General features: G+C 46.7%; 1 protein-coding gene across 2 annotated transcripts in view; it reads left to right on the top strand.

Annotated features, from left to right (window-relative positions):
* Positions 1-13757, top strand: part of LOC126542514 (uncharacterized) — an 88811-nt gene that overhangs the window by 56596 nt on the left and 18458 nt on the right. For both annotated transcript variants that reach the window (XM_055077296.2, XM_050189621.3), the window contains exons 3-4: positions 4741-4943; positions 5740-5985. In XM_055077296.2, the coding sequence (XP_054933271.1) occupies positions 4741-4943; positions 5740-5985 (449 nt within the window). The remainder of the gene's footprint in view (positions 1-4740; positions 4944-5739; positions 5986-13757) is intronic.

Below are 13757 nucleotides of genomic sequence, written 5' to 3'. Positions count from 1 at the left end.
ATTAATGAAAATGAAAGTGGATTAAAAGAAAGCAACTTGCCGAGATGAGGAACGATCCCACAACCTTCGCGTTGTTTCTCTTCCACTTTCATTTCCATTTATTTATCGTTTCTTTATTTCATTTATTAAGCGCAAGTAATTTCCCCCATGTTGTCCTTGGTGTCAGTGTTTGTTGGCTTCTCATGATATGCTTTTTATACGGTGTCATACGTGCAACTAAGTCAGCATAACTGCTTGTACGAGGCTCAGGGGTCCAAGCGCTGTCGCTTGGAGAGAAGTATCCACCGCGCCGCCGCTGCTCCCTCCAAGCTTCGCGTCGCGGTTTCGTGGGTGGAGTCCACGTCGGAAACGTCAGAGCTTTTCCTTCTCACCATCTTCCCCCTCCCGTTGCTTGTTGCCGGGGCGACAGGGCCAACGTTGCCGTAGCAACGGCTCCCTCGCCGGACATGATTGGTCACGGGAAGGCGCCTTCCCCTCTCTCGGCGCACTTTTCTCCCGCCTAAGAAAAAAAAGTGACGCAGCAAAAAAAGAAGTGCCGGGCAAAGCTCATTATGTCTCACCGCCGACAGGCGCCCTGCATCGGCTGAAGCATAATACTGTTTCGGGGCCTGTGAGAGTGGCAGAGGGGTTTTCGTTGAACGCCTTGGAATCTGAGACAGTTAGTGTCAATTGCCGAGAGCGAACGCTTCCAGCTGAACACATGGAGCACGTTTATGTTTTCCTTTCCTTTTTGACGGGCTAGCGACCACCAGGGCTGCTTAAGTAGGTGACTCGATATTTGGCGAGGTATTGATGACGCGTGAGAAATCGCTACTGCCCTTGAACCCGCGTTGGTCTACAAGGTACATGTGGCACCATGTTTACAATATTTTAAGCGCTAATTTTGTTCCACCTAGACGGTGTAAAGCCGTCAGGGCGTGAGAGAAACACAGACGTTTTGAGTGTGCAAAGGTTGCGGCTATTACAGAGGAGAGCAATATGGTATTCAATACTACCTCAGCGCCAGAAAGCACACGAATAGCATATAGAGTCGATTTTGGATATACAGAACACGCAGAGCGTCGTAACGCGACAGTCCGATACATACAAAAAGCAATATACCCTGATGTCTCACTGAGCCCTATGTTGGATTATAACTCCTTGCGACCGTATAAAATTGTATAGCTTCAAGGTTGACGCGCACAGGACCGGTAAGCCGCGAAGTGTGGAGGGAGCTAGAGCATGGAGCGCTCGTCGCACTCACCAAAGGGTAACATAGTAATCTGTGTATGAACGATGAATCATAAATTTAGGGGTTTTTTTTTTCATTTTCATTGGTCGGTTAGATCTAGTAATCTGGTAATATTTTTTATTGAAACGTATGTTATTGTTGCTGTGTTTTTTTTTTTTTTTCATTCAGAACTTGACACTTACTTATTGTTTGAGAAGGCTGGCGCTTGAAAACTGAACTTATTGAAGGGGTTTCAAGCTCTATCTTCTAGTTGACACGAATATATCACAGTAAAACAGAAACAATCGTTCTCCAAATCATGCCTGCTTTTTTTCTGCCTGCTTTCAACAGTCTGAAATTGTAGAGGCATGACATTGAAATTATTTTAAATTGCGCGTTTCATCTTGGCTTCAGTGGCAAAATTTGGGAAGCTAGCCCCACAATGAGCGTGATGCTTAAAGACGACCATCAAAACACAATATGCCCGAAAGGAAAGCAGCACCTGCAGGGGTAGCAACATGAATCAGTATAGCTTTTGCTTCCTTAAATGTTTCACCTATATCCCCGAAATGGCTGAGCTTCCTGCTGCGTAGGTCAGCGCCAGCGTAGTATCCACACATCGCAAAAAAACGAGAAAGTTTCTGTCGCGATATTTATTTATTACCTAAAAGAAAGCCCACAGTACCGTATGGCAGCCGTACGAAAAAAATGAAACGCCGTTCTGATATATCCGAGCGTCCTCGATGAAAGAAGAAAGAGTGGTCTGCCGCGAAGCGAACTTTTTCGAATTTCGAACTACGTCGTGAGAGAAGTTCACTGAAATCAGCTAACCACGGTTGCCGCGAGAATCTCGCAAATGAAATACACAAAATACACAAAACAGTTTGGAACTCTGCTGCTAAGCCGTATATGCGATAAAAATTTAACATTATTGAAATGTCCTCTTGTGTATACATAGCCGACCACAAAAGTAACAACATTTTTTGATGATCAATTGTGGAGTGCCGCGAAAACGAGGACGAAGTGGCACGAGTACCGGAGGAGAACAAGAGGAATACGAGACACTTCAATAAAATTGAGGAACCGCCTTATCTGTCTCCGTTGAGTTCTTCACATCTATTATGGTTGGTTCATGGTTCGACGTCCCAAATCAACACTAACACTAAGGCTGTGAGAGACGCGCTATATTATGGAGTTTCACATATGTTCTGGCTATTTTAGGTTCTTTGACGTATATGCTCTGCAGTGAACTAGATAGTAGATGAATATAACGCAAGACATATGTGTTGCGTATCTAAGCTTGTTATGTTGTCAAGTAGGTATGTTGTATGTTATGTATGTGTACTTAATTTTCGTGCACTCATCTGCAAAACTGTGTCCTTGCATGTATTCTCGGACAATTCGAAGTATACTTGTGTTTGCATATGCACCCGATACATTTTTATTATCTCTGTGTTTCTGAGCACTCATATACATAACTTTGCGTTCATGCTGACTGACTGTATATTATGATATATCTGTCACGCACCGTGGGACAAATTTTGTGATAACATTTTCTTTTTTCAACCGACGAGACGTAGCCAGTGTCACCCAGAGGCGGCAACCTCTTCTGTTACAGCACGCAAGAAAGAAAGAAAGAAAGAGAGAAAGAAAGAAAGAAAGAAAGAAAGAAAGAAAGAAAGAAAGAAAGAAAGAAAGAAAGAAAGAAAGAAAGAAAGAAGGAAAGAAAGAACGAAACGAGCCTTTTAACTTCTTTAAGTTAAATTACTTTATCTCAACATTCTCAACAGTATAGTTTTCTCATTTCTAAGTTATATTACTTTAACCCACGCTCTGCTATGCAAATTTAGATTTTGTTTTAATTCTAATAAACATACTTGAAACTGCATGCTGCATGGCCAATCCCCCGTACTGGTATGAGCCATGCAGTATTTGGAGATGAGACAAAACAAGACAAACCTTCCCCCAAAGCTTGGTACGCGGGCATTTTTGCGCTCTGCCTCTGTCGGAATGTGGTGATCAATCAAGGTGAACGAAGCAGAGCGCATTACTTATAGAGTTAACCAACTTATACGATGGTCAGACAGGGAAAATTGAATACGACTGGAAAGCGAACACTCCCTCATTATCGAATCAACGAATACACATTTAAAGTGAGCGTGGAAGCCGGGCATTTCAAGATCCACCAAAACCATAAGCTGGAGCAACACAGAAGTCAAGTATGCATTAGTACATAAACAAATGGTTGGGGCATTCTGAGCATTCTCCTTTCCTTCGCCAAGTTCCAGCAAGTTCGATTTTGCTCGAATAAAATCTCACATAATGGCACGCAAGAACTCGTTTCTCTTTATATTATTTATAGAAGTGCACACGTGTTATATAAGGGTTGAACGGTTGAATACAGGCATACAAAATGTAATGCAATGCTTAAGAAAGGTTTTTTGTGCATATAGTCATATTGAATGCTAGCAAGCAGAGAGAACAGAAAACCTCGAGCGAAGCGCTCGTCGACAAAGCGCGCGTAATACTGCGCATGACGTGGCTTGTGTGCAAGTAAAGCTGCTTTCGCGCAGTCTCAGCTCCAAGCGTACTTGTTCGAAGAAGAACGGCAGATTGGGAGGGTTGGTGGTTTTCCATGATGTTTAAAAAAACAGTGCTGAAAACATACACCGGACAACATTATAGAGTATGGGACACACATGGTGCTTACTTACAACTGCATTTATTGAAAAAAAAAAAAAACGAGTACACGATGGCTTCCTAAAAAAAAAAAAAAATTATGGGGTTTTACGTGCCAAAACCACTTTCTGATTATGAGGCACGCCGTAGTGGAGGACTCCGGAAATTTCGACCACCTGGGGTTCTTTAACGTGCACCTAAATCTTAGTACACGGGTGTTTTCGCACTTCGCCACCATCGAAATGCGGCCGCCGTGGCCGGGATTCGATCCCGTGACCTCGTGCTCAGCAGCCTAACACCATAGCCACTGAGCAACCACGGCGGGTGCACGATGGCTTTTTGAAGCCTTACTTCAAGCGTGCGCGCATGCTCGATGTGAATAAAAGCACTTGTCATTCCCAACACATTGCCTCGTGGTCGCGGGTGAGATTAACGCCATTGTTCACCCCGGTTCAGCAAGCCGATTTCCTTCAAAGATAAGGTTGCCGAAAGCTGAGTAACACACCCACTACCTTTTCTCATTATGTGAAATGCTTCCGCCACTCCTCTTGTAATGCTATCATTGTGCCCAAACAGCATTTTTGTGTCATCAAAGAACAGTTTACAGTCGCATTCGAAACAGTGCTTTGCCAGGTTTGTAGATTTCTTGTCTGAAGAATTCTGGTTCTCCGATAGCCTTACATTAACGCATCGGCCTGGCTGCCCTAGGTACGAAAGGCCGCATGACAAAGGGATTTGGTAAACAACAGCTATCTTACAGGCCACGGGCTTTTTACCATGGTTTATTGTCCGGTGTACATATTTAGCGCTGTCTTTTAAACATCATGCTATACTCGTTTGGTCTGGCGCAGCCGTCAAGGCAGCCGACCTGGAGACCCTGAAGCCTGCGGTGGAGCCCCCCACGCAGGGCCACGCCACACTGCAGGTTCTGGAGGCCGCCACTCGACCCTTGGGATCGGCCGTCGCTCCAGTGCAGGCGAACCCGCACTCCATGGGTCTGCCGGGACACTTGCACCAACAGCCGCAGCACCACCAGCAGCCGCAGCAGCACTCGGTGAGCGAAGCGGGGGCCTTTTCACGTCTGATTTCTTCATTGTGCAGACACCTTGGATTAAGCTGCACTTATGCGCTTATTTTTTCCGCGGTGCTAGGCGATCAACGAGCTTTTTTACTTTAAATGCTTTGCACGGAGCCGACTACTGATTCCCCCCTCCCTCGCTCTCTCTCTTAACTGCTCACACTCATCGCTTATAGAAAACATGCAGCGTGTCTGATTAGGTGTCTGATTAGGCTCCTCAGATGCGCAACCGCGAAGTGCCAACGGGGGCACACGGAGCAGGAACTTCGTCGCAGGCGAGTTTGCCATCCCGCATGCAGGAAAGGTTCGCGGTGGCAGGCCGCGAGTCGCCGTGTAAGGTAACTTTTAGTAGTGTCGTTCCGTTGTTGCAGAGCAACGAATGTCGTGCGTAATATTGAGCATTTTCTTTTTTGGGCAGTGCCGCCGCAGCTGAAAATTCCGGATGCAAATAGCGGTGTTTCAAAACTCAAAATTGTAGTTTTCATTCAGTGCTTCTAAACATACTTCGAGAACGACACTTTATAGCACGTGACACTCTGGCATGGCTGCTCTATATATAGCTCGCCTGATGCTCCAAAGCACAGGAAATTTATAAGCGTGCTGCCCCCCTTTCAATTTCTCGGGCTATCGAAACGCAACAGCTTTGCAGGTGCACGGGTAACGGTGTAAAAGCTTCGAGACTACTTTGGCAGCTGATTCCGTACACTTGCACGTGACGCACTCGGTGACACAAAAGCGCCGGACAACATGGCGGGCTTGCGCGCGTTCGCAGAGCTCGTCGGGACCCCTGGCTGGCCAACAGCCACCTCCGCAGCCGCAGCAGCAGCACCCGCCGCACGGTGGATCGCAGCACGGAGGCGGGAGTGACAAGCCCGCCAAGCAGAAGCGCCACCGGACACGGTTCACGCCGGCGCAGCTGCAGGAGCTGGAGCGCTCCTTCTCCAAGACACATTACCCGGACATATTCATGCGGGAGGAACTAGCCATGAGGATCGGACTGACCGAGTCGCGCGTCCAGGTAAAAAGCCCACACTCAGCAAAGTGAGTGGGAAGAGAGAGGAGGGGGCAGGAGGACAGAGTCCGCGCGCCCGCGCAGTGGTCATCTTCCCCCGACTCGTGGCGCTTAACTTTTGAAAGATTTACCCGGATATACAAGAAACGTCGTGATGGGGGACTCCTTAATAACTATGGCCTTCCTAATTATGAGTCAGTTTAGATTGACCAAGTAGTCTTCAAAGACTCTGTTCTCGTTAATTTCGCGCCGAAAGCCGGACGTCTGTACGTCAGTGTGATCTCGCGGACTTCAAAGTAAGTTTTCGTGTTTTGGCAGCGTTGGCTCAGCAAAAAATTCTCGAAACTTGCCATATTCAGTCTTTGGCTCCTTTAGGACACACTGTGATAAATCTTAACCATTCAATAATTACCTAGGCCCTAGCAGACGCCGTAAAATTTCATGACGTCATGACGGGCTCGTACGGGAACTTCAAGTCGGTGTCGCTACCCGTCTTTCGTATTAACCCCCTTTTCTGGGTTGTACCAAGGGTATTCTCGCGGTAAGAAGGGTGTTTTTGGCATTGTGGAAGGCTTATTTACTAAACCCTTCTGTCACGGCGTACTTGTTTATGGGCGCGACTTATTTTTGCTATTTCTGTGCAGTGGTTGCAAGGAATAGATAAACAATTTTACTTCTGAGTAAAATGTATCACTTCAGACGACCGCTTCGGTGAAGGCACCGCCGTGCTTGACGGGACACTTGAAGCGGGGTGTTGCGGTACCAATTGCTAGAGATCTGTTTTTTTTTAATTATTATTGCCTTGTTGTAATGCTTGCACCGAATAATTAACATCTGCATGTAACTAGAGCGGGTGATTCAATATTTTAATGAAGAAACGTAGCATGACCGACTGTACAATAAATGAATATTTAATTGCTATGCAATTATTATGGGTCACTATGTAAAATGCACAGTCATTCTCCCACCTTGACTTGCTTTCTGCTGTCTCCAGCATCTTGGCATAAAATTATGCAAATATCACACATTTATCGACGGCCGATCGTAATTCGTGACTGAAGGGGATAATAGAGAAGAAATCTTTCGTTTCCCTATCTAGCGCCGCTTTATATCAAAATGGACAGGCGTTCTCGAACACGCACACCATTGCAATCGCATCGCGGCTGTCACCATAGGGAATCTTACCCCTGTTGCGAAGCGCCATGGCCGTCGAGCCACGGCAGGCACGTCCCTTTCTCTGCCTTGATCAACCTCGGCGTCCTCGAGGTGTCCATTAGCACTTCAGCAGAGCCTAATACATTGGCGCCGTAAAATTTCCTTGTCATCTTCAGGGCTATATAGTCTATATGCGCAGGCGGGCGTAAATTTCACGTGGAACCTCCGCAAGCACCACTGTGCATTGCAGCGACCAGAGTGTGCATACGGCACGTGAACGAGGACGAAAAGGTGCGCACATTCCGAAGCCTGCCTTCGTGAAGCCCAGCGCAAATGCTCGGTTTGCACCGGTGGCTTCGCGCGTATGTAGTCGCAGTTCTAAAGAAAAAATCGTGGGGTTTTACATGCCACAACGACGATTGATTATGAGGCACGCCGTAGTGGGGACTCCGGAACAATTTAAGACCACTCGGGGTGCTTTCACGTGTACCTAAGTATAAGTACGTGGATGTTCTCGCGTTTCGCCCCCATCGAAATGAGGCCGCCGTGGCCGGGATTCGATCCCGCGACCTCGCGCTTAGCAGCCCAACACTATAGCCACTAAGCAACCGCGGCGGGAGTAGTCGCAGTTCTGTATGTCTAGAAAGTTTAATGATATCTTTAATATAGGCCCTTTAGGACTATCTTGCTTAGGAAGAGCCTCAAATGCGTTCTAGCAACCATTCCATCAAATTCTGCTCGAGCCAACTATTTTATATCTATTAAGACAATTTATACCGTGGGGGAGCCGAAGTCCAGTATAATAAAAACTAGCCCCGCAAAGGCTGGTACAAGAGCATAACTTCTATGGCCAAATTGAAATAATTAATAATAATACGCAAGAAAGAAAGCAAAAGAAAATATTTTTGTGAATATGCTCATTAAATGCACGAAACTAATACCTATGTTTAGCGTCCGCTCAGCTTGCATTTTTTTTAGAAAAGAAAACAGAATAAGGTTCCATATGTTGTAACGTTGACTAGGTTACTCACACATTTTCACTATACAGAGATAAAATGCTACGCACACAGCATTCGCAACGTGATATAACATGGTACAACGTGAAGTCTATATAGCACTCAGCGCTGGTCCTGCACGTTTATGTGTGTTCCTTGTCCAGCGTGTCGCGGTTCCAGAACACTTGAAAGTCCTAATGGCCAACTAGCCCCTATTTCTGCGTTCCAGAAAGGTGCAAGAACACCTCTCAGTAGGCGCGCACGCAGCTTTAAGTCATGAGAGCCCATATATATATAGTGCAAATTCACATCTTTTGTATTTCCGTTACATGTATTGCAGTCATTTGAAGTAATTCAAAATGATGTACGTAAACCTGAGCGTATTCGGCCCAGTATGGGAGCTGAGGGCCGGTCACCCTCTTCTCTTTGATCTAATGTTTTGTACAGTACTGTACCCAAGTATCGTCATACACGAAGTGCAGACTGTACTTGCAAAGCCCGACTGTAGACGGACAGTGGCACTGCACGCAGATCGTTCGCGCATCGCCGCCAATGTTTAATGCAACCCAGCTTACCGCGCGTAAAACTGCACTAGACATACACGTCACTGCTGTGAACTTTGCACAAAATAGCAGTTTTTTTTTTCATCCTCAGCATATAATAATATTCCAGTACTTCATTCTTGTTGGCGTTCTTTTCGTTTATTACTATATATATTTTTAGGCTGCTTATGCATTCACATAGCGGGCTTACATTTCTTCATTTGCTAAATGGTGAACAGCCTCTGAGTTTTTGTACTCAATAGCTGTGTTTCCCGCTCACGCCTCGTTTTATGTTGGTTGTTGTTCGTCCCTGCTGCTTTGATCCTATGGCCGAATATGGTAACAATATAACATCGCGGTGTAATATTACCGGCGGTATCGGCCACTCGGCGTGACGGGTAATAATGAAAGAACAGCGCAAAATGATATAATTGTTACGAAGTACGGCTCCTGGTTCTCATAGCCAACTATATGAGCTACTTGCCGGAAAGAAAAACTTCGTTGTTGTTGTTGTTGTTGTTGTTGTTGTTTTTGTAAAGGCTGCTTTTCTGCAAAATGCGTTATAATGAGGTGAAGTACAATTACGGGCTTTCAGATTAGAAGTATTGATGACACCTAATTTGCGCAGCTGTACGAATGCCTGAACGATTATGTTAGATATGTGTTTCTGTAAATAGGAGTTTGAAATTTTTGATCTCGTCTGGTCAGATGAAGAAGAAATCATGGAAACGTAGTTTGTCATTGTCGGCCTTTTATACTTTCTACATGCACCAAGATGCATGCGTCGTGACATATCATTTGACAGGGATTAATATAGATTAGTAAACAAGTACAAAAATAATTTCATTTTCTTTTTTGTTCTAATATGAGATCCATGGCTTGCTTATTTTTATGCGCTGCCACATTTCGTTTCCTTTGATCTTATGTGATAAAAGAACTTCCTGTGTCATTGCTTGTATGATATCCATAAGAATAGTTACGTGGGGGAAGCCATGTAACCGTTACCGGTACTTCGTGATCTAAATTCTGCACTAAAGTCCTTTCCTTTTTTTTTCCCGCCATTAATGAACTCGCTCATTTTTTTCGTACTCGCATTCAGTAAGTTTGTTTTTGTATTTAGGTATATTCTCACATTGTAATGAAGGTGAGAAACCAAACACTGCCAAAAGTGTAAGCTAAGAATTGAAGCTAAACAGTTTTACAGAATCGCCTGCTGATTGGGAAATTGATTAGGACTTTCAGACTGACTCCAACCAAATAAGTGAATTTTATTAGCCCGACGTTTCGGAGCCTGTTCGGCTCCTTCTTCAAGGGGCCGAATAAACCGCGTGAAGTGCAACCTACCTTCGGTCTATATCCATGGCCTTGGTGACATGACGAAAAGAAGAAAAGGACGCCCAGACAGGTAGATTTCCGCTCGAGGTCACCAACACCGCTCCCTCCCCCCCCCCCCCCCCCGCATCTTGTCACCGGCACTCTCGCGGGTCAAGCTCCCCCAGCATCGGTCATCCCAGCCGACCAGCACCGCTGCAGGCATCCCACCCTTTCGACCCCCCGCCCCATTCTCCCGTCTGTCCGGTGTCTCCCCACTTTCCCTACTCTCCCCTCCCGTTTACAAAAGACCGTTTAAAAGCTGCACACCGCCAGCCCCGAAGAATACCCCCTGCAGAAGGAGCCGAACAGGCTCCGATACGTCGGGCTAATAAAATTCACTTATTTGGTTGGTGTCAGTCTGAAAGACCTAAGCTAAGAATTGAACTCTCCATTTATTGGGCAAACTTGCACCCGGAAAGACGAGCAATACTCGAAACCACAGCGATAGTTACGAGCGCAGTCGTCGAATCCAACCCCATAGGTCGAGTACGTGCGCTATTCATACAGGTATTGCCATATGCATGTCAAAGTAATCGCTAGTGCTTACGTAAATTCGAGCATGTACAACGCTATTCGCGACGCGCGGATATACAGGTCTGGCACGTCTCCATTGCTGCGGATTTTTGTTCAATAAATTTCGCTTACTGTGTGTAGGTGTGGGCAACTACGCCGAGCAACAGCTTATAACAGTGACAATCCGATGAACGCGGTCACTGGCAAAAAGTAGAACAAAGATGCGTGACTATATATTTCTCCCCTTAATGCCACGAAATTAATAAACTGCCTATATAGCTAATTACATTCCGGTTTTAAACGCACACTTGCGGCAGCTGATGCTAAAGGCTCTGTTGGGAGGCAACAGAAACCCGGTTTACTTGTGTCGCGTCATAAAAAGCAAGGACCAAGCAGCTTAGTTCGCGCTCGTTATTATAGTAGAAAAGGATGGAAAAAAAAAAGAAACAGTTGGTGTGACACAAGCCCGAGAATAACGGCAAAACGTTTCGTTTGTCGCAAAACGAACCCTCGAGACGCGAGACCCGGAAAACGTGGCGCGCAAGAAATCGCGAACTGCGCGTGCCCGTCAGGAACTGACTGAAACCGGAGAGCGTCCTCGTGCGTGCGTGGGCGCGAGCCGAAGCAGCACGACGACGCTCGGTTACGAGTGCGCGCGCGAGAAAGTCGTGTTTCCAAATCAAGCGCCGAGGCAAGCGGCGTGTAATCGAGGCGCCGCGAGGGCAAATAAACGCTCGCGGGCGACGCGGCGAAGGCCCGCATCCTCGTCGGGGAAGAGAGAGAGGCGGCGTCATCGATCGGTGTCGCGAAGAGTTGGGGCGTGGCCTCCTCTTATCGACCGCCGCGCTTGATTGACAGTCGTCGCCGAGCTGTCAGGCGTGCGCAGCCACGCGAGCGTCGCAGCTCGGTGTCTATAGGTTACGCGCACGCCCCACTCTCTATCTCTCGTTCCGCTGCTTTTGATGCGTGCTGCTTCGTTACCTTGCATTCGTGAGCAGTGCCTTCGAGAAACGCCGAATCTCCGACCCAGAAGCGGGCTGGATGATAAGACGCGGCTGCTGGCGACTTGTGCGACCGTATATTCACGGACGTACCAGACGCACTTGTGCGTCCGTGAGCAAAAGTATACAGACACCGCAGAAATCGCGAAATCAAAAAAAAAAAAAAATTGTTTGGCAGCTTTTACTGTATATAGGCAGTACACATTCCTATGCAGAGCGAGAACTTGGTGTTGCGTGCGTAGGCCCACGGCGCGCTTGTCAGTTTCAGGCTATGCGCTTAAACTATACAGAAATTCAGTATTTCACTTTGTTAACGGAGTTTAACTCTTCCAAAATAACACTGGATGCCGTGATAAATGCGGTATTGAAGAGCTCAGGGATCGAATTTCGATCTACCTAGGAGGGGGGTGTCTTTAACGTGCAACCAAAGCTTGTAACAGAAGCGTTGTTTCATTCCACTCTTACCGAAATGTTACCGCTGCTGCCGGAGGTCACGACCCCGCGACCTCGTAAACAGCAGTGGAAAGTCATAAATATCTAGTGACACCGTGGCGTGTATTTGGCTTTTTCGCGACACCTACGGCCTATATAACTTTGCTCGCTGACTCTCAACTTGTGGAACATTCGAGCAATTCGGCGGCTATTAGGTATTATTTTACGTACCGTATTTCACCGGCTGAATTCGCGGTTCAGGGAGCCCATCGAGAGACAAAATAAGAGAACAAATTTGGAGGACGCTTAAGCTTCGCCTTTAAGAGTGGAACGTGATAGCAACTACAGCGTATGTAACCGTAATGTTTACCGGGAGACGCTCGCGGCGAACGCTGTGCGCGAAGGTGGGCTTTCTAGTAGAAACGCGTCCTCTTGCGTAGGCCACGATGCGGTGGAGGCGAGCGCCACCTGGAAGTGTTGCAAGGAAACGGGCGCGCCACTCCGTGGCCCTCAAGAGTTTTCGTGCAACAGAATTAAGTTTTCTCGTATATTCAAATTACAATCCGAACCCATCATGTCTGAAGGTATTGTGTAAGTCGTAATTTACGATTTTTCTACTTATTTTGCTTCATAAATTCAATTAGTTCAGCAACTTCCTTGCGTCACATGGAGGACCTGGGTATTGGTGGTGCGAACATTTTGTTGAAACGACCTCCGACGCTGGACACCTGACGCGGGACGTCGACGCCGGATTTTCTGCCACACGGCGCCCTTAACGCTTTCGCGTCAATAGCAGGCAATATCTGCAGTGTCGCAGTGAACACAGTGCGGTAGCGTATTTACATAAGCCGCGTCTACTGCACGAAACCGAAGCAAGTTGCGCGAGTCGCCAGGTCAGAACAGAACTTCCCGATGCAAAAATATCTTCAACGACGTATACGCTGTCGCCTGATTACAGCGTTGAAAACTGTTGGTTCAATTGCCATAATTAATTACAGAATAATTACAAGCGGTCACCACATCCACTTTCAGCCGTGCACCATATTCCCTTGGTACACGCATAAAAATGAAGGCGAAGGCCCAAAGTGAGATATGGGAAAATAAAAAGGGAGGTGTCCGGGGTCACATGCATGTCAGAAAGTGGCAATTTTGCTGTGAAATGTCGACGGCGTATAAGATACACTGTTTAGGACGACTGCGAGATTTGCTAGTCTGAACGAATGAATTTTCTTTTTTTAACGCCGCGTCCTTCGGGCGATTATTTGAAAATGATTTTAGTCGTAAGTGCTCTTCGCCATTGGCTGGCGGCCTTCGCTAATATGTCAAACATCAGGATTGGCTAGAGTTTGCCATTACGAACGCTTCCAATGTAAATGCTCGTGTGTGTGCGTGCGTTCGCGTTCGTGCGTGCGCGAATACGGGCTCCCCCTTTTATTTAGCATTTCTTGCACAATGTACAAGAGAGAGAGAGAGAGAAAGAGATAAGGAAGCAGACTTTTGTCTAGTTTGGTTACCTATACGGGGGGAGGGGGTGAAAGAGAGAGAGAGAGAGAGAAAAGACACGAGTCTTCATCGCACTTTAACATGCACTAAGCCAGGTGAAGCATATCTAAAGTTTGTCGCCTTCAGGTAGTGTAGAAGAGCTCGAATGGGGCTTTCTGGGCTGATGAGCTGTGAGCTGTGAGGCCCGGCTCCCACGGCCTTTGCTTCTGTAAATAGCCTATGTACAAGATGCACAGCGACCGCCTGTCCTGCAGGCGAGTCCG

This window comes from Dermacentor andersoni, chromosome 2 (assembly GCF_023375885.2).
Source record: "Dermacentor andersoni chromosome 2, qqDerAnde1_hic_scaffold, whole genome shotgun sequence".
NCBI lineage: Eukaryota > Metazoa > Arthropoda > Arachnida > Ixodida > Ixodidae > Dermacentor > Dermacentor andersoni.
The sequence above is the reverse complement of the archived record's forward strand: the minus strand, read 5'-3'. Positions and strand labels throughout refer to the sequence as shown.